Source organism: Etheostoma cragini, chromosome 20, assembly GCF_013103735.1.
Source record: "Etheostoma cragini isolate CJK2018 chromosome 20, CSU_Ecrag_1.0, whole genome shotgun sequence".
Lineage (NCBI taxonomy): Eukaryota > Metazoa > Chordata > Actinopteri > Perciformes > Percidae > Etheostoma > Etheostoma cragini.
In genome coordinates, this window is record NC_048426.1 from 18,966,325 (window position 1) to 18,987,997 (window position 21,673).

General features: G+C 38.8%; 1 protein-coding gene across 1 annotated transcript in view; it reads right to left on the reverse strand.

Annotated features, from left to right (window-relative positions):
• kiaa1109 (KIAA1109 ortholog) overlaps positions 1 to 21,278 on the reverse strand; it is a 78,183-nt gene extending 56,905 nt beyond the window's left edge. The window contains exons 1-23 of the mRNA XM_034859160.1: positions 21,123 to 21,278; positions 17,925 to 18,060; positions 16,120 to 16,236; positions 14,925 to 15,003; positions 14,765 to 14,829; positions 14,316 to 14,490; positions 13,575 to 13,656; positions 13,094 to 13,287; positions 12,136 to 12,215; positions 11,094 to 11,244; positions 9,863 to 10,019; positions 9,514 to 9,592; positions 8,199 to 8,290; positions 7,895 to 8,012; positions 6,736 to 6,891; positions 6,008 to 6,105; positions 5,594 to 5,778; positions 4,204 to 4,310; positions 3,811 to 4,043; positions 2,953 to 3,171; positions 1,738 to 1,875; positions 881 to 1,057; positions 437 to 583 (exon numbers count right to left, since the gene is read on the reverse strand). Of these exons, the coding sequence (XP_034715051.1) occupies positions 437 to 583; positions 881 to 1,057; positions 1,738 to 1,875; positions 2,953 to 3,171; positions 3,811 to 4,043; positions 4,204 to 4,310; positions 5,594 to 5,778; positions 6,008 to 6,105; positions 6,736 to 6,891; positions 7,895 to 8,012; positions 8,199 to 8,290; positions 9,514 to 9,592; positions 9,863 to 10,019; positions 11,094 to 11,244; positions 12,136 to 12,215; positions 13,094 to 13,287; positions 13,575 to 13,656; positions 14,316 to 14,490; positions 14,765 to 14,829; positions 14,925 to 15,003; positions 16,120 to 16,236; positions 17,925 to 18,030 (2,955 nt within the window). The 5' untranslated portion in view covers positions 18,031 to 18,060; positions 21,123 to 21,278. The remainder of the gene's footprint in view (positions 1 to 436; positions 584 to 880; positions 1,058 to 1,737; positions 1,876 to 2,952; positions 3,172 to 3,810; positions 4,044 to 4,203; positions 4,311 to 5,593; positions 5,779 to 6,007; positions 6,106 to 6,735; positions 6,892 to 7,894; positions 8,013 to 8,198; positions 8,291 to 9,513; positions 9,593 to 9,862; positions 10,020 to 11,093; positions 11,245 to 12,135; positions 12,216 to 13,093; positions 13,288 to 13,574; positions 13,657 to 14,315; positions 14,491 to 14,764; positions 14,830 to 14,924; positions 15,004 to 16,119; positions 16,237 to 17,924; positions 18,061 to 21,122) is intronic.
• Positions 21,279 to 21,673: the final 395 nt, after the last annotated feature.

Sequence of the window (21,673 nt, forward strand, 5' to 3'; positions counted from 1 at the left end):
CTTGTTAGTATTCACATACAAACAAGACATTTTGTCAAACAGACTTGTTTTCTCGCAAAGTTACTCCACATATCACGGTGTTGTGTATGTATGTTGTGTATGGTTGCTGTACATCAATAGCTTTATGTCAGAATTTGTTACAGGCAGTTCCTCCAGCTGTGTAAAAGTGTTCTCTCTGAGTCATGTATCATTAGACAAAGGATCACAGTGGTCCCCTGTTACTATTGGCTGCTATTTGCACATTGTCTGTCACGGAGGAAAGTTCTGAGCAACATTCAAATCTCACCAGAAATGAGCCATACTGAGCTAATGTAATAGCTTTCAGCGTGAGGTTTAGACACACGTCTGCCAGCTAGTTCAAACCAATGCTCGACAGCTACAGTCGATAAAGGGAAAAATGTGACAAATGAGGCTCAGACTGTGCAGCATTTCATCATTTACTGCCTGTTTGTACCTTGGCATCGCAGATGCGACGGTCAAGGCCATGCTGGCAGATGACAGAGGGCTTGGGTTGTTCTAGCTGGAACTCTCGGGAAACCCCATGGAAAAGGAAGTTCTCACCCCACTCTATCATACTGGCCACCTAATAATTACAGAACCACACAGACAGATTAGATACATTTACTGCTAGGGAAAATGCACTGAATAAAAATGAGTAAAACATACTGCACATACTAATACAGTCACTGTTGGGGTGGACAAAGCACAAGAAAAACACGTTTTGAAAAATACTTTACCGTAGTCACACATACTCCTACTTAGCTGACCTAAAGATCTGTGATGTAATAATAATCTAAGGCTGCACATATTCATCCCTGCCACATATCACTTTTTACATAAGCCAATTAGACCACCCACACACACATCCACACACACACACCTGTGGAAGAGTGACCCTGCCGGTGAGCCCCCCAGCCTGCATGTCAATGAGCCAGGCGTACTCCAACGTGTCAGTGCCCACTGGGAGGCCCTGAGCGGAGAACATAGCATGGGCCCTCATCTGCAGGCCAGACAGACTCAGGTGTCCGTCCCTCAACACCCCGTCCGCTGTGGGACGCTGTGGGGGAAAGAAAACGGCTTCAAAACACACAAATATTTTTTTAATCTAACATCTCTACCTTGTAAGTGTGGGTAAACCCAAGAAAACTGAAAATAGCAATCTCCAGCTATAAGAAGTTCATTCCGTAACATCCCTCTATGTGAACAAAAAAGTGATTGTTATCTCATTGGAGGAAACAGATGAGGGTTAAACATTCTTTGTCAGGGATTAGGGAAAGATATTTACCCCGAGCTATAAATAGGAACCAACTAATGGCTAAAGCTTATCAATTTGGTGTGGTTATACAATATGCAGGTGCTTATGCAATGATGTGGCTGGTGAAAACATTATGCAACGCCAACCTGAAAAGCTTTATTCTGAGTATTTTCTAAGGATTGAGTCATGCCTTCAGATTAAAAAATGTTGTTTAGGCATTCAGTGTTTTCACACATGAGAGGTGCTACATAGTTTGTATTACTGTTTCTTTTAAATTAAAAAGATGAATGTAGGGGTCAACATGTCCCTTTTACCCCAAGAATCATTTTTTGGCCTTTTATGTGCTATTTGACACAAAGACAAAAACTGATTTTTAAGCAATCTTCCTTTAGATAAAATCTAAATCTAGGCAAAGACTGAACTCTATGGAGCCAAAATAAGCTGCACATCCCATCAGGAACACGCGTAGTTGTGTTTCTGACCTGGTAGTTGTCACTGATGAAGATGTGAATGGGAGACAGGAGCAGCTGAAGCATTGTTTCCTTGTAACCCTTCTTCATCTCAAAACACAGACGCTCCAAAAAGCCGGATGGACCTTCGGGACCCTCACTGCTGCAGTGCTGGAGGCAGCGAAAAAGTGAGAAAACATGTGGGCTCATACATCAAGTTATTTTTCGTAAACATAAAAGCCAATCAACTCAAAAAGCATGGCAGGCAGGTAAAAATAAAAAATACTTCCCTGCAAGCAAGGAAACAAATGGCGTATGTATATTTACACATTTTACTTGTTTTTTACTTTCTTTTAATGTTCACAATGTATTTTTAATTTATTTCTTTTCTCATGTGCGCTCTGTTTTATATGTTGCTTACAGCATCTTGACATTTTTCATCTATTTCTAAATATGAACTTTACGATTTATTTTCTTTGATTTACTGCTGCATATATTGCATGCATTATATAGTCCACATTTCCCTTAGAGCATGACCAATAAAGGATTTTTAAGGCTGAAACCAATAAAACAAATATTTGGTATTTAAAAATCCGATATTCCAATACATTGGCAAATATATGTTTAAAAAAGAAATCCAGAAATGCTTAACAAAACATAAACAGATTTCCCTAACATTTGTTACTTGTAGTTATTTATGAGTCCTCACTAAAATAATATAATAATGATTATGATCATGATTCTTTTTTATCGTCACAAAAGAACAGAGGAACATCAAAATATATATTATATAATATATATAATATTATATATAAATTTCTCATAAATAAAATCTATAAAAATACAAACTTAAGATATGAAACTTAAAGTCCTTTGAACAAAAACACACAAAAAAAAAGAAGCAAAGTATCGCCAACAGGGACACTATAGAGCGCACTCTGGTGGACAGCATTTGCAACGGCAACACTCACATGGTTGACCGCCCGTTTAAAAAAGAATCAGAATCATTTATTTGACATGATAAATGATTCTGGTGAATGAATATTTATTAAAAATATAAAATCTGCCCGCCGATATATCGGTCAGGATCTAATTTCCATTTACTTTTATTTCACACTGTAGTGATGGAATGGTTTCATAATCTTTAATTGAAGCCCATTTGCTATACTACACTAATCTCTCGCTCATGCTCTTGTTCTCTTTTAAACCAAACCATTAAAACAAACTATTGGCAGTCTTTGGTGTTACCATTGGCAGTCGCCCGTGGACTTTGTAGAGGTTGATGAGCACGGTGATGTCCCAGGGACGCAGGTCCAAGGGGTGGATGTTTGAGTTTTCCTTATGACCACTGTCCTCCATCCCCAGAGGAGACCAACCAAGACCCGAGGAGGTGGAGGTGGACAGCACGGGACTGGAAACTGCCTCCTCAAAGTCTGTGTACATGTCGTCCTCACCAAAATAGTTTTCCTGTAATTAGAGTTGAAAGGGAGGTTAGAGGGCTGTTTAATACGTTGTTAGTCTATACCCATGACTTTCCACTTCCAGGATTGCTCCATTGCCACCGGATATTCCGTTGGTATTCACTCTTTTTGGCTGGATGTCCGTTACCTTGCGCTGGAATTCTAAACAATGGTCAATTTAAGAGGACTATGGTTAACTGTTGCGCAACTAAAACTACTTTTGAAAGTACACGTACAAAACGAGTTCCTTTCCGAGGCTATATTACAGCGGCATTGGCTCTTCCCGGTGCTTAGCGCCGCCCATGATGATTGTGATTGGTTTAAAGAGATATGTATGTTTGTGTGTGGGAAAAAAAAGAATCACCAATTAACCAGCGCATGTTTGTTTTTTTCCTATCGAGGGATGCTGTCTGTACTAGCCAGACCCTCCTCCGTAGCGCTGGAGAGGAAGACTAGCACACTTAGAATTCTCCAATTCTTTCCTGATGCTTTTATTAATATCTAAAATATGAATCCACATTATTATATTGAACTTCTAATTACATTGAGTGCAAAACACCAACACACAATGACGATTGATGATTATCAAAGGTGTCACCAAAGTCCAAAATTTTGTTATTTAAGACTGTCTCGAGGAAGTTCGTACCTTGATGGAGATCAGTGCTCGGAGCAAAGGCCCATAGAGGATGATTTGAGAATTTGGGGACACATCCATCTCCACATGAAGTCTGTCAGGGGGGAGCTCTGTGGGGTCAGCGGGCATGCGGCTGTGGGCAGCTGAAGTGGAAGTGGAGGTGTAGCGGGGTGGGGCGTTGTGGTGGATCGAGGTGTGCTCTGGGGGACGCAGAGCTGACAGAATGGATTCCTCCATCTCAGACACTTTAAAACACAAATCACAGGCAAGTTACACAACATTATGTAACCTGACTGAGGGACAATTTTAAAGACGATTACATTTTGTTACACAGTCCACAGTAATTCAGTCAGGATTGGCTTTAGAACCAACAACAAAGAATTGACACTAAAGCAGTGAGCTTACGCGACTGTTTGAGTTGTTCATCAGCTCTCTGGGGATAAATGGGGTGCCAGGTGTAGTCAATGATGAGCAAGAAGTTGGGTACACTCCAGCAATCCACCCAGCCAGCTCTGTTGTAAGGAAGAAAAACACACTCAATACACAGTCATTATTGTGAGTTTATGATCATTTCAAGTGGATTTTCCAGTACATTGTTCACTTTATGAATCGTTCAATTCAAGGACACACAGTAGAGACAAGCGACAGCGAATTGGTCCCACCTGATTTCTCTGCAGCACAGAGTGCACCGGTCCAGAGAGATATCGATCGTAACCTCCCAGGGGGGTAAGTAGGTCCCTCACAGTACTACAGGAGTATAGTCTAGCTCTGGGTTTTTTCATTATAAATGATCTGAATGTACAGTGCATGTGCTAACCAACTAGCAAAGGTTCTCGAGCATCTCTTTGATCTCTCCCTGGCCTTTTATGAAAACTGATCCTGTTTTGCAACATGCTCCAGAAGGGATGTTGGCCAATCAAAAGCCTTAAATCGCAATCACTACCTGGCTGCAAAGGTGCATTGATCGCTCCGAGGCCAATTCTGACGCATCTGTTTCTCAATAAAGTAGAAGAGAAAGAGGACTATTTTACATGTTTACACATAAATGTACAGTTAGCAAGTAGATAACGGCGCACACTCTGACCTTACAAGCCAAAGACTCTTTGTTTTACCATTAGTAGAAAACAATGGTAAAACAAAGAGACAACACTGAAAACAGAGTATTTGAAAATTTTCACCCAGGAAGGAGTTTTCCAAAAAAATCTGTTTGTTGGTACATAAGGTCAAAACACATAGATTAAGCAAATTTAAAAAAAATACCTGTGTGAACAGTTTCACACATTGTAAGGGTCTAAATTGAAAAACAGGTTATTAAACAGGCTTTTACATCAAACAAAGCGAGGCAGCAAGTATTGAACAATGCCAAGCATAACAATTGAAGGTTAGGGGTTCATTTTTTTTTAAAAGCTTTAGTCGGTAACATTTTTTTTGATATTACTGAACGTTTATTGCATTCAAGCCATTGCCAAGTTGATACAAAGCTAATTAAGATTATAATCTTCAAAAACCGCTCTGTATTTCTCAGCATGGCTGTGTTTAGAAATTGTTGTCACGCCGTCACGCAGGCGGCTTTCGCGAGCAGAAACAATGATGTTGTCATTACTTAGAATTCTTAAGGGGGGTGACAGAAACTACGCATTATAGCTTTAAAGTACCACCTACTACCTTGGCAACATTTATTTTCTACTAAGTATTGATATTAGTCAGCAGTCTGATGGTGAGTCATGCTGCTCTTTGCTAACACACTTGCTTTTTGCCCACAACTAGAGAGAAATACTGCCCTGCTTTAACTCACTCTGCATGGGTGATGTTCCTCCAGCGGGACTTGGTGGGTTTGGGAGGGGGTGCACTTTGGTTTTCCCCTGGCATGAACATGTCTGGGGGGAGCTTGACGTTCTGGTAGTCTTTGGCCAGGGTGAGGAGGGGGTATCGGCTTGGGTGGCACTCTGGCAGGGACAACCGCATATCTGTATCCTCTGCCTGAGGAGGACAAAGCACTTATACTGTACGTGTGTGCACCCACACATGTTCATAGTTGCTGTCAAAGAATTCACATCTATGAGCACATAGAAATACACACAGTATGTGCAGTCATACTTCTGTGAATTTTTTTTCCAGAAACATATCTTTACAATTTCACTCAAATATATATGGAAAAAAAGAACTTTTGTTTTTGACACAAATCATATTCACTTAAAACGTGACTCACGTTCAAGCTGAAGCGGGTATGGCAGGTGGTTGGAACAAACTCATTGAAAGGCAAAGTGAACTCTATAGTGAGCGTCTCGCCGCATGCTGCAAGGTACACTGTAGAAGATCAATAATGCAATTGATTAGTCTGCCCTGGTCTAGGATTGAGTGGTGTATGTACTGTGTATACAATATATCATGACTTAATAGAGTCAGCGTATTCAGTCATGGTGATCCGCTTCCAGTGTTTAAGAGGCATTAAGTTATTGATTGATTATTGATTGCCTTCCATGGCTGGATAATGATTTCTTTTAATTTTTTATCCTTAGTGGTAATGTTCATGCTAAACACATATATAAAAGTAGGTCTATTTGTCATTACATTTTTATTATTTTTTATCACAAAATGATTTTAAACCTGTAAATTGAATGTTAAATTTGTAATGGAACTTCACCCCTAACAGCAAATATTATTTATTTTAGTTGGGAAAAAACTGTGTACTTTATTTCAGAATAGGTAGATAATATTGTAATGTCTATGTGCATGGCTTGTTAGATAAAATTGCTGTAAATGCAAGAAGTGTAGAATTGTTTTCATGTTGTCATACTACAGCATAAAGTGCTTAACTGAAATCAGAAATACTAAAGATAGAAAAGATATATGTGTTTCTTACATAATTAAGCCTTACCCTGTACAGCTTTGTACTGCTTCTATGGTTATTTGCATTTAGAAGAGCCTCTTTCATACCATTCTCCTGCTGCTTGGTAGAACAATCAACCCAGTTGTGCTGGTTTGCCGCCCAAATCATCTCAAACTGGTGGAAAAGGATCTTGAACTTCCAGGAATAGGGCACAAAGGAGTAGATGTCTGGTGCACTGTCACTCGCCCAGTCCTGGATCAAATCTAATATGAAAGAAGGAAGTGATAAATTGAAAAAATTGAAACTTTTACTGTTAGTTTTATACATTTCACTATTAAAATGCTAAGCGCTAAATGTTTTCATTGGTTAAAGGCTAACCACCGTTTTTTCAACCTGGACCCTATTTTCCTATGTTTTTGTGTCTAAGTAACTGATGGTAACAACCATCTTTAACATTGGCCCAGTATTAAGCGAGATGGCTGCATTCTGCAGAGGCAAAACAAGCTACAACAAGTTAACAAGCTAATGGGGCTTGTATTTAACTTCTTCACAAAAGCGCTCGTTTTGCCACTGACAGACATTGATTGATGTTCTAACTTAGTCTCTGACAACATTATGGAGAGAATCCCTTTAGAGATAGACCTTTTAAAACCTCTGTTTTTTGTTTAACCAGAAACAGCTCACTCGCACTTAACCCACCAGACTCCATTTAAAAAAGCAAAACTTTTAGCGTGTACCTAGCCAAACCTATTTTCACACGAAAAGTTTATTTCAACCAAAACTAGAGCTGTGATGTTGGAAAAGTGGAAAGACGACCCAAAGCGGCTTTACATAGTTTTATTTTGTTTCTATCGACTTTGAATGGAGTGTATTATGTAATGCTTTAATTACTGTTTATTCACATGGAGTCTAGTGGTGTTAGCAAATGCAATTTTGCGGATGTTTTTATGGTTTTAAAAAGGATCTTACTCTTTAACAGAAATCATTTCCATAATGTTGTCAGACACTTCAAATATTGATCTGAGCCTGTTAGTGGCAAAACGGTCACTTTTTTTAAGTTAAATACGAGCCGGACAATTGCCCTATAGATTGAAGCTTGTTTCGCCGCTGCCGACTGCAGCATTCTTGCTTAAAACTTGACCAATTTCAAAGATTGTTGTTATCATCAGTCACTTAGAAACAAAAAACATAGGAAAATAGGGTTGAAAAAAAACAAAAACAAAAAAACTATAGTTAACCGTTAAGTCTGTTTGTTGGAGGACTCACCGGTGAAGAAGTTTTTCTGGGCGTAGATGAAGTGGTAGGTGGCCTTGTACACCTCAATCTCACACTGCCATGACTGAGGCATGTTCCACACCCGAGGGTAGCTGGCTATGACATGAAACTGAAATAAAGGCAGAGGCAGGACACCATTTTTTACTTGTTGCAGAGCATTATGTATTACGCATGTTTGACAACGCTTTTGCTCTACTCTACCTTGTATCAAAAGTTGACAGAAGGAACACTTTTTTCAAATTTTTGTCCAAAGAGTTGAACTGAAAAGCTTCTTGTATAATTGCCTGCTACTTACAGCCAGCATCTCAGCCTCCAGAAGAGTCCTATACTGCATGCTGCTGGTGGTGTCCACATGAAGCAACTGGCCTTTGATGGTAGGAGAGTAGCCTGCGGGCAGAGGAGACAAACAGGAAAGCAGGGCCATCAATTCTCAAAAGCCAAAGCTATTGTCATTTACCAGCAAAACTTAAAGAGCTACTTATGTTAACTGCCTTTCTAGAGACAGAGGAGAGTATTGACTGATGACTGACACAATATTATCTGCTCAATGCGAGAAATTATTACACATTCCTCACATCTATGAAAGTTGAGAATGTCAATTTTCCCCTGTGTTCAGTTGTCTTAGTCTGGATATGGCTTCAAATCGATTCCTGATGGTTTTACTTAATCTTTTATTCTGTATTACTGTATAATGGGGGGTCTAATGTAGAAGAGTTTACTGACTTTACATAGCATGTGCATGGTTTACAGTGAATCAAGAACAATGGAGAACTACAGAAAGTCATTTCACCCTGTCTACAATTCACTGTAGTAGTAGGTCAATGTGGTCTTGTCCACTTGATGATATCTTGGACTTCTTTCGGTATCATGCCAGTTTTGACATGGATTTAATGGATTTGAAACATAGAAGTATTAGTAAAAAACCTTATGCTCTATATAACTGGGTTAGAGATATTTAGTACACAGCTGCACTGTTTAGTATTAGTTTGTTGGTGCATACACCATCACTAACAAGTCTCTGTTATGGTCTCAGTCTTGAGCAGGGCTATTTACTTTGTCTTGATTTTGACTCAACAAACTTATTTATACTTTATTTATAAGTATTCCTGACTATGGTCATGCCTATATACTAACCTACTGTAAATGTTCAAATGAAGCCCTTTGTGTTTCTGAGGGCTTAGTGTGGATCAACTCAAGTACATTTGCAGGATGATAGCTTAACATCCAGCGCGTGACTCAATAACTAAATGTAAACTGCAAGTTTACCAATACCAATTCCTATTGACAAATACATGTTTTGATAAGTTAAACAGAGAGCCAAATTTGCTAGGGACAGCTGGAGAATCTTCAATACTCATTGTACAAGCCTTTATGACATTTTCCTAAGTATGAGCTCATCCTGACATTTGACTAAGCTGCTTATCATGTCTGTTGTTCAGTCAGAGCAACAGATTTTTACCAAATGATGGGGAAACTGTTGGAGTTGACATGCGCTTCTACATGAATGAAGATTTGTCCTTAAACCATTTAGACATCTGCTGTGGCAACCAATCCAAGTGCTGACATTTTGGTGTTCTGGTCTTATTTCTTTTTTTGGACCACGCACTTACCGTTCTCTCCTACAGTCATGGGGATGTTGACTTCCAGGTAAGAGCCAGCACCTACATTCACATGGATGGCATTGGTTTCCTAGTAACAGGGATAAAGAGCATGGGGGGTGAGAGAGAGAGAGCCAACAGAACAGTCAAACATGCTGTCAAATTATTAATGAGGGGTGCTTTACTGTCTTAACGCTAGAACAACCAAACACTGTAGGGGTACCAATTTCAACAGATAACGCACGACGAGACATGAAATCAAGACAAGCAGGAGCAGCAGGGAGAGAAAAAAAAGATCACAGAGGTTGGCAAGATAGGAAGAAGAGAAAGAGAGAATAAAGCAGACAAAAGCAACACTCACCCTGTTTTTGGTAAAAAGCAGATCGATGGTGGCGTCAGCAATGATGTTCATGCGGAGCTCAAAGGCTTGGATCTGCCTGGGTTTTCCTGGCTGGGCAACCTCGGTCACTTTCATGGCCTGGTAGTCTGCTGGCAGGAAGAACTTCCACAGACAGTCCCTGAGGAAATTGAGAGTTTGTGTAAATCCAAGACCTTGTATGTAAAGCCTACATTTAAAGCCTTTAAAAGTATGAGGGCCCTATCTTGCAAACCGGCACAGCGCAATGCAAAGTCAGATGCACATGTCTTTGCTAGTTTAAGACCGGCACAGTTGTCAATTTAAGTAAAATAGACTTGCTCCCACTAGTAAATTAATGCGCTAAATTACTGTGTGTTTCTGGGGTGGGATAGGGTTACCCCAGGTAATTAGGTAATAGGGCGGAAATTAGCAATTTGCTACAACCTGGCACAAGACATCTATTATTGTTTTTTTGTGCACTGTCCCTGTTCAAATAATTAATTTACAAACACAACATGCCAAAAATTGAAGAAAAAAAAAATATTACAGAGCAATTCTACCATCATAATAGCAATGAGTCAAAGTACAAAGTGCCTTGCTATTAAAGGGAATGGGAGATGACACTCTTATTGGTTTATTACATGTTACACCCAAAACACCACAAATTGGAAATAAGTCGTGGACTTTACTGTGTTTTTATCGTTGATTGTACTGGATGTCTTTTTCCTGTGTAAGGAATTCTTAATGCAATTAAATAAAGCAAATAAAATCAAAAAACACACCTATGTATGAATGAAGACACGAAGTACAACCCTTTTGAACCATGTGCCTGGCGCACGGACCCTTTTTTGGGGGTTGACCAGCAAATGTTGATTCGTGCACGCCCTTAAAACACACCTGCGCCAGGCACTTCACACCGCACTTAGATCGTTAAAATAGGGCCCTGAGTCTCACTTGACCAGAACAAGTAGTAGTGGTACCTAGCAAAGATATAATAAAATAGTGCTATGTTTCCCTACTAAGTTTCATTAACAAACTGTACCATTGAAAGTACATTGGCTTAAGTTTAATTGGCATTCAAAAAGGAGAGGTTCTGTAATGGTGCAGTTTTGTACTGATCTGTGTTATACTACAGATGTTAATACTAAGATGTCAATCACATTAAAACCATTCTCAACAAATGCCACTTTTTATGCAATATGTACATTGTGGTGAGATTTACAATCTTACACACCTCTGACGATCTGCCCAAGGGCCGTAGTTGAAGTCGGTTCCTTTTCCACAGACAATGTCGAGACCCCAACATGGAGGCAGGTCCTGAAGCTTATCGTCCTCACTGCACGTCTCTGCCTCCTCCCCATCCTCCTGCTCCACAGGCACCAGCCCTACACACACACACACACACACACACGCACACGCACACACGCACACACGCACACACGCACACACGCACACACACACACACACGCACACACGCACACACGCACACACGCACACACGCACACACGCACACACACGCACACACACGATAATTAAATTATTATATGTCATTAAAAGGTGCAAAAATTATATTTAAAATACATGTAGCCATTAATCAATACAATGTGACATTAGTTGAACTTTTTTAAAATTTGCTTCTTACTTTATTTACCTCTGAATTTATAAATGACCCTATAAACCCTATTTATTTATTCACATTACTTTTCCTCCCTTTATTTAATGATTTTAAATGAATTTTTTTATGTAATTATGTACATGTGTTTTTTTTTATTCAAGTGTAATTTTCCTGTTGCATTCCGCCACGTGACTTATTTATTTTTGTAATATTTTCTTTATAAATTTCTGCTTCACTATGCAAATGCCATTCAGTGTGTGTCATGTTTTCTTTTCAGCATAGATCGTCTATACATGCCTTGCTCCCAAACCTCACTAGGTAGCTAGGTCCTCTAAATTAGGTGACTCTGTCTCACAACAACATACGCTAATCATAAACATATAAAATGCTTTGTCAACAGTCTTGAAACCACTTGACTATTTTACTAATGCTTTTTCATAATCAACTAGCTAATGTCCATTGGTCATGCTTATATTTTACTGCAAGCACTGCGTTGTGCAGGGTCGTTTGATAGAAACACACAGTTCGTCTCAATTAAAAACAATTTTGAATGTTATTTCAAAGAAAAGAAAATTTTTAGCCTTTTTTGGTATTGTTGCAGCTTTGTTGGATAACATGTTGGTTAGCATTTTTAGATTTGTGTGTGCGTGCATGAGCATACCGGGTTCATCCTGGTAATAGTAGATGTCAACATCGTTGGACTGCATGACCACAAAGCCTTCTCCCATCAGTCTGGGAGGTCTAGAAGAGAAATCCACAAGGTCATAGTTTAACGGCAAGTGCAGTTTTATGTGGAAGTTAAGAACTCTTAGTAGGGTCACAGCAGGTTAAGCAGGAATTAGATATTCAGTCCACACAGAAGCTTGATTCTGGCATGAGGAGGCAATTTCCTGAATGCTGTGGCCTCCTCTTACATATTTTTGCTTCATCTCACCGGCTTTAAGACACGTCAAGGACTGTTAGAGGTTGAAATCACTGATGTCTTTTTTCCCCCAGAGACTACAGCTGCCAAGTTTATATTAAGAGTGACTTCTTAATCACAGAAGGTAAACGTAACGTTACTCTCCATGTCAATTCATTCAGCTGAAGTGCAGATAACGAATTATGGCATCCTTGCTTTTAATGCAATACAGTTAAGGAGAAATGGGATGCCTTAATCCAACATTCTTCCCATATTTTTGGTATAAGTTTTATACCAATATCAATTGCCAAATTCTGATTTACACATCCTTTATTACATATCCAATAGCTTATACTTTTAGGAAAGCTGTAGCTAACATCATACATTACAGGATAAAAAGGAAGAAACACACAGAGAGAAGTGCACAGAATTATACATTTCAAACTTTCTAATGATCTTGTTTTCCATGTCATGGTATGCTTAACAATGAGTGGCAAAAGATATATTGACAATAACATAACTTAAGAAATTATGTTTGATTTAAGTGTCAGCCTGCTACATTAATCAATTTCTATGGTATTACTTTTATATGAATGTTACCCTTGAATCTAAACACCAACGTTTCTTAAACAACCAGCCTTTGAAAATGAAATAAACTAAACAAACAAAAATAAGTCAAATGTTGAGGTTTCTTCATGAGTAAGTGACTTGGACTTACTCATCATTCTGCATGCCAAGGTAGCGTGGACTAGGAACCAACATGACACGCACATTCTCCAGCGAGCCTTTGACAATGTGCATGTACTGGTCCAGGTGGCTGGATGGAGGCTTGGTGGTGTACGTCAGGAAGGCATCCTCAAAGTTCACACACAGAGTTTGGGGGAGGTGGTGGTTCCCAAATGCCAAACGACCCTACAGGAGAGCAAACACACATGCAATAAAGGCCTGAACACTAAATATGTTATCTTTCATTCATCATTTGTTTTCCTCAACAGGGGCCTGAGGCTGCTCACTGCTCCTATGTATAGGATGGGTTAAATGCAGAGGACACATTTTGTTTCTCTGTGGATTGTCAGAAGTGACGATGAAGGCATCTTTAACCTTCAATGACGCTCTTAAGCAATTTCAAAAAGTGGAATCATGCTTCCTTTTGTAGACCATATTCCATCCATTTTTGGTTGGATTTGCGACGTACTTACAGTGCTGATGTTTACTTTGATGACAGGAATGAGGGAGCGCCAAGATGACGTGTGGTCTGGACTCTCTGCTTTGATGTTCACACTATAATGGGACCAGAAAACATTCAGTCTTCCAACAATTTAATTAATGCTATAATATATAAGTTGGACAAAAGGAACAATTTATGACTGAGCCTCTGACATGGATTACTGTGAGAGAAGGTGACCTTTACAAGCATGTTTAAGGCTTAAGCATGGAATGACTACAAAATAAAAACAACAGTAGACCCTTAGACACCTTTTATACAAACTTGTGTGACAAATAGTATATATATCAAAATCTAACAAATTCAGATTTATATGTACGTTGTTTTTAAATCACGCGTGGAAATGTACATTAAAAATTGGTAAATCAATAATCGATTTAGAATTAAATCGTTGATCTCTGAATCCTATCGTGAGGTGCCCAGAGATTCCCACCCCTACTACAGTCAGCACAATTCCTTTGGCCATCAGTGGGAAATGAGAACAGCTCTTCTCTGTGCCGACACTTGCAATGTGTTTGGTGGTTAACACATTTTAAACAAAATGGAGCATTTGGGCAGCTTTTTCAGACTGCTCGTCATCAAATCTCCATTGATCAATCATCTGTGAATTGGAAGCTTTTTTTGCAGTTTTGTTAACCACGAAAATGAGTATATTATTAAAACAATCCTAAAACTAAATGCAAGGAAAAGCTGTTGGATTAGGCCTTGGTTGTACCTTTCTAGTGTCTCGTTTCTGTCCTCTCGTCCCTTCTCGTCATCTTTTTTGGGTGTTATGAGTGTGGGGTCCAGTCCGAAGGTCTCCTGCAGTCGGGCGTAGAGGTCGGTGCGGTTGTAGACGTGAAACTCAAAGCCGTTGACTGTCATGTAAAGCCTGGTCTCTGCCTTGGGGTCTGGTGAAAAGAGACAGAGGAAACTCCGAAGTCACGTTGATGTTGCCTTCCATAACTGGCTCATTTGAGGTGGGAGGTAAAAAATAAAATAAAACTTTATGTAGGCTTTTATATATGTGTGTGTGTCAAATTCATTTGATAATTATGATGTAAGGACATAATAAATAAAGATAAAGGAAACAATTAACGAAAGCTCAATAAAGATGCATTTATCATCCGGCTAATGACAAACTCTTAACTTAGCTCCTCTGTCAACAAACAGCCCCCTACTCACCATGCTGTTTCTGTTTTGGGTTATACATTTTCCACCAACGAAATATGAGGAAGCCATCCTGTATCCTGTAACACAGACAAAACAAAATGAATCAGCAAACAAGCCATAAGATCATAGAGGAACCGAGGGGGAGCACGTAATGCAGCGCCGGTCAGGTTACCTGATAGACATGTCTTGGTTGATGTAGTAGACATCTCTGAACATGACTTTACCTGACAGCACAGAGAAGGAGAACGAGCCTGTGGGGAGTTCAGAAATAAAGAATGCCATTATTATATTTCCATAAATAACTTTATAAATTTATTGTAAAGTTAGGATGAGGATTACAATTTCCAAAAGCAAATGTAAGCCTGTTTGGATTTGATCACAGTGCTGTGAATTCAAGCCAGCAAAGCAGCTAATTAAAACAAAGGATGTAATTAGATGGCTGGGTGAGCCCTGGTATAAATAAATACAGTGTGGGATAACAAATCAACTTGTCTCTCTTCTCAACAAGGACAAAAAAATACTCTTAATTATGATCTAATGTATAACAAATAGGTCAGAAACTGTCACTTAGCGATATTTGACAGTGTTTTAATTGTGATTTGATGGAGATTTCTTTTTAAACCAGGCATCTGGGAATAACCCTGTTTTCAAAATGACCCAAACTGGGCCTCAGTTCCTCCCACAGGACGCTTGCTTTGGTCAGCGTCTCCCTGTAATCTCTGCAGGAATTTTGACTCATCTCAGGCCTGTTTAAACCTGCTTAACACATTACAAACTATGTCTTTAAGGTCAACTGAAAACTGTGCCGTTTGTTATGAAGGCTCGAGGATGACTGCTCACTTTGTAACACATTTTGCCAAAGAAAAATTAACTAAGCCACGCCTTCCTCTTTCGTTTTCAATGCTACTTTGGTAAGGTCCATGTCAACACCCACTTCTGTGAATTTGTTTATTCACTCAAAAAAAATCGAACGTGTCTCATTATAAAGTAAGAATCACTTTGACATGCTCCGGCTTTTTCATTTTGGGAGGGTTCGGTATTTAGGGTTGTATTACAGAGCAGATGATTCAGACAAGGTATCTTGATGTTTTTGGAACAAACTAATCACAAAGATAGGGTTTGAGAGTTACACTTGGATTTATGGCCTTGAGGTGCTTTATGAATAAGTTCTGTGTCGTTTATGTTGAGAAATTCAATCTGGCGTTGGTTGCAGTTTGCTGTTCAGACTCTACGGAGATAATCACTGAGAGGAGCCGGCTCATCATGCAATATTCAGCAGATTGAGTTAACGCCTTGAACTGAAAGCTTAGGCACTGTTCCTCCTCCGTATTCATCACTGTGTGTGTAAGAGTTTCTGACAAACGAACCAATATGAATGTAGCCATCTTTGTACAGTCTGTTGATGATGAGGGTGAGGATGAGGCCAATGTTGCGGGAGTTGTAATAAGTTAAATAGATGATCCATCCACAGGACAGAATGGTGGCTGAAAGACAACAACACAACATGGGCAGATTGGTTAATACAAGGAATTATACAATAAAAAAATAAAAGGTACAACTACATTTTGTTTATGCTTTAAATAGTTTGCTTACATTAGCGGTTTGTGAACCTGACAGAAGTAGTAGTGAAGTAGGCCCTTACTTTTAAATATGATCACTAAGACTGGTTTCGCCTCTGTTAATTCAAACTTACTTTAATTGTACCTGTGAATTACCTTGTTGTTTATAAGGTCAACAAACTGTGATTGGTCCTTTGAACACAATGTGCCAGATGCTACTTTTCCTGACGTGACAAAGACCCCTCAGCACAGAGAAAACACGGCAGCATTACATCACACCAGTCTAACACATTTGGAAAGCTATTATAAACTCCACCTGGAAACGTGTTTATTATTCCTTAAAAAGGTTAAAAAAAAAAGCAATGCAGATGGAAATGATGTAGTAAACTACTAATTTTTTTCATAGCTGGTCTGACAGCTGGGTTTTACCGCTGCGCTTAAGGTTTGGTTTGATATTTTTTTGATCTGGAAGATGTTACAAAGAAAGCGGCGGCTGCACTCTTGGCGACAGTCCATTTCTTTGTTCTACCAAGAGCTGCACCTGGACAATAAGTGGAAACCATCATTTGTCATAGTTAATTGGATTCAATGACAGATAAAAAGATATTACAGTCAGCTGGATTAACATTATATTTAAAGCAAATACTAATTCAAATCCTTCCTCAAATGAGATTTTAAACACATAATATAGAATATAGGGGAATATTACAGACTTTAATCATACTTTAAATGATGCAGATCATCACTAAAAAAGTTTTCTTTACTTCTTCATTTTTTTACCATTATGGGCACATATGTCAACCGAGCGTACTATAAATAGACAATTTCTCATGCCATCATACCATCAAAATGATCCTTATTATTGCCAAATGAACCACTATTATGCCCTCCATATTGAATTATGTCTTAGATAATGAGAATGAAGGCCAAAGAAGGTCAATTTTGTCAGACACTTGTTTAAAATTAGAAAGACTGAAATAATACTATCATTCCTCAGAATAGTCAATATTTGAACGTGGCAGGAAAGCATGTTACCAAACTATATTTAATAAATAAGGGGAAAAAAATCAAAGCAGTAAAAATGTTGCACAATAATTTAGACCAAAGGAAGTGATGGCACATCAGTGTTTCCTCTATGTTGTTTCTGTAGTGGCGGCCCACCACGGCAACATTTCTGCCGCCACAGTATCAGGAATAGGGCAGACGCATGTGTAGTCCCAGATGCCTTTTAAATTCAATTCAATTTTATTTAAACAGCGCCAAATCACAACAACAGTTATCTTACTGCGCTTTATTAAAGGTTATAAACTGCAATATATAGCAGAATATTGCAATATGTTTAAAATCTGAATATTGTATTGTTGCATAAGTATCGTGATGATATCGTATCGGGAGGCGTCTGGCGATAACCACCCCTACCGCGGTGGGGGGGGTTGTTGTTGTTGTTTGGAAAGAACTGCCCCCACTGCTAAAAAAATAAAATAAATCCTAAAAGGAAACACTGCATATCTTCCATGAAACTGCCAAGCCACTAAAATACTTTTTGATCTGGTGCTGCTGACAGGTCTGCACTTCACATGTACACATGAAACTGTAGAATATTCCCCACTTACCGACAAGGAGCCAGATGAAGTTCGAGTTGTGCTTGGTAAGAAAGTCATCCAGGTCCACGAAGCTGGGAAAAGTGCTTTCATTGTTTTTGGGAGAATGCCCATCCATGGCTACAGGATCTCAGTCTGATACCTAAAACTAAAATCAAATCAAATGTCAGACAACCTCTATGGCACCGCAACAACGGACAACACTAGCACCACGGCAAAGAAAGCCAAAGAGACAAAGCTTACACAACATGGCTTTGAAACAGTTTAATGCCTCGAAGGGTGCAGCATACACACACACACACACATCACAAGAAAACAGAAAACTTTTAAATTCATTCCTAAATTAATAGGGTGGCAGATGGAAGACATACAATTAAAAGGACATGGGTAAATAATCAAATTTTAATAATTGTACCAATTAACACCTATTTGTACCACAAAACTGAAAAAGTATTTACCTATAAAAAATATTGACGGCTCTATAAATAATGGAATCAATGGTTCAAGGCAGAAATGCAAATTTCAAGCAATTTCTTTTAGCTTACAAAATACCAAATGCAAGCTTCTAAGAATTAATTCTTTTTTTTTTAAACAAATGCCATGAGCTTTATTTGCTGCAAAATACATTCACAATTGAGGCTAATTTGGATATTACTATATCATATGATATTAAATTATAAATTTAATAAACAGGTAAATAATCTAACTAAAACAAAATGATATGTCTCACCAACTGGTGCTCCCACTCTGCCAGTAATTATTCTACAAATGTTGAGACTAAGTAGAAAAGGAATCCGAATCAACTTTATTTGCCCGGTATGTGGACACATACGCAGAATTTTTCCTTGGATCATTATTGCTCACAATGGGATTACACGTCCAAAACAACCAAACAATATATACACACTAATATATATATATACACACTATAAAAGGAAATATAAAAGGAAATGCGCTGCCCCAATCTTCTGACAACATGTCTATATGGTTAGAGCTGAGTTATGTGAACAATCGGTTTTAATGTCTCACTATGTCTTCTATTGGTCCAGGCCTTGCCCTTGACAGTACGCCATTTGGATGTGCGCAACAACTAGGATTTCAATGTCTCAGTATGTTCATTAAAAAACGGTGGACCTGTTTGCAAAGGTAATTTTGCAAGGTAGTAATAGTAAAAGACTGGTTAGATGAAGAGCTGCAAGAAAAAAAAGGAACAGCATATTTATTATGTCAAACAATTTTGCATATTGTAACCAGATTTTTATAAAAAAGCATACACCTATCGTAAAGTTTTTAAAATTGTTTAAATTGTTGCTTGAGGTTTAAAAACCTTGGCATAGTAGCCAACATTTGTAAGAGCTGAATACAGGAGGGGGGTTCTTATGTGTAACACCACACGTGATCATTATTAGCTATACTACCTTTGTTGCATGAATGAGGACATGGGCATTGTTTTGTTTTGGACTTCTACATGGGAAGTGTGTGTGGCTACGAGTGTACACTGTGATCCCAGTCAGCACATGCTTAGGAGGACCAAAAAGCGTGAATACTGTTATGCACATAAACATTCACACACAGACACAGACACACACACACACACACACAAAAACATTCTGTAATTTAACAAAAGATTTAGATCTCCCAGGGGACTTGAGACCAGCTACCTGCCAGATGCTAATCCAATTCTGGCTGTTGAGTTTGTTTACTAGCACAATTACTGTGTTACAATGTGTGTCTCCACATGTACTCTACCACCTAACTGTCATTCAGTTCATCTGAATGGATGCCAGCACATATATTCCTGTAAGGCAGGTTCAGGTTTTGATAAAACCTTATATGCTTTATGAGGTATGAGTGCAGAGTATGCTGCCATCCCAGAAAGATCTGGTTTCTCAGTGACTCATCACAGGTACCAGTAACAGGAGTGTTTTCAGTTTTGGTTTAGAAGCAGTGACTTCTAAACCAAGGTACAGCAAGGAGGATAATTCTGATAATTATGTAACTACCTATCCATATTTAGCTACCACAGCTGATCCTGAGCTGTTTTAAGTCATTGACTCTTCCAAAAGATACTATCAGACCAAACACAGCATTAACAACAAAACTACTGTTTCGGGAAGTATCTGTTTATATCACCGGTGCAGACATTAATAGTGGAGACAGGAGTGACATAAACATAAATCTTAACAGTCCCTGTTGGATTACTTAAGCTTCTTAAGAGTGAATTAAACATCTATCTTTCATCTATCTGTCAAGCACTGCACAACAATAACATTACTGAATCACTAACCATTTCACAGGTAGACAAACTAACTATCAAGACATTTACTGGTGTTGCTTACAGTATATCCATGTTCAAAACAACATAGTTGAACTAGATGGATGCACTAGAAATAAATACTAGCCTGAGTAAATGATGATCCTGCTCACCGCGCCAAACTTAACTGAAAATCTGTAGAGAAACAAAATAACCTTACTGATCTTATATATCAACTAAATACAGGCCTCGTTGAATATTGCCTATATGAATAAGACTTGTTCGGCATTGTGGGCGCTTACAGGCACACGGGTGATCCATAAAGCAAGCAGTTAAAACAAATCAATAATTTATTTCAAATACACTGGGGTCTGATCGAAGCGGTGTTAATGTTGATTGATGTTAAATAAAAAGATGAGGATGACAAGAGAACGGTCAATAACCTTTTGAGGGTACTTGCCTATCTTTAATCTTTGTTTACATTTTGAACTGGTAGGGCTTTCATTGACACGAGTTTCTATCTTTATATAAAGCTGTACGTTTCTTTATCAGCATGACCAGGCTTATACCAACTGCTAAACAAAACAATTCACTTGACTTCAGATGTAATCTGAAACCCCTAACCATACCTGACACTAACCATACACCTAGCTAGCTAGCTAATCCCAGGACGTTTCTGAGCATTATCCTCAACACTAGCAACACAAACGAACTGTTGCCTAACGTGTTTCACTAAACTGTTCTAGGCGTTTGTAACGTAACTACAAGAGGCTGCTGACCGTCCAGTGCAGTCAGCCAGTTGGCCAGTGATCGCTTGTGGATAATGCGGTTATTAGCGCTTAATACCATAACGATAGCACTGAGGTAAGCTAGCAGGCTAATGACAGTTGGCCGCGCCCTATAACTTCTCTTTTTTTAAACTGTAAAAAACAAGTCACCTGGTGATCGTAAAATACCTTAATGTCCCCGATAAAGCATGTGGTTTCATCTTTGCTCCAGTTATTCAGGAGTTGCTTTCCTTTTGTCGTGTCAGACATGGGCATAGCTAGCATCCTCTCTGGAATATTTACCTGGCAGGCGGCCAGTTAACATCTCTTCCTGTTCTGTCGAGAGTGGTCATGCAGCTAGTTGACCAATAGGAAAAATGGCAAGTCAGAGGCTGACCAATCAGAGGAAAGCGTAAGCGAGGCCACACACACAGTTGACAGACAGTTCTATCTACCTATCAGACTGAATGTTTTTAAAGTCGTGGGATTTGGCAGTTCTGTTCTGCCGAACCCGCAGCAGGACCAACAGGATTCAGACAGTTTTTAATTCTATTTTTATTAAGTGTAATAACCAATAACAACAGCATTATAAACATGGCAACAAAAAGAGTGTAGGCCTAATACAATTAAACAAGTTAATTTATTTTATATTGTTTACATAATAAATGAGGTTTGGAATGTATAAGAATACAAACTTTTTAACAGTAAAGGGCAAAGAAATTTGTTGGCTGGTCACGCTA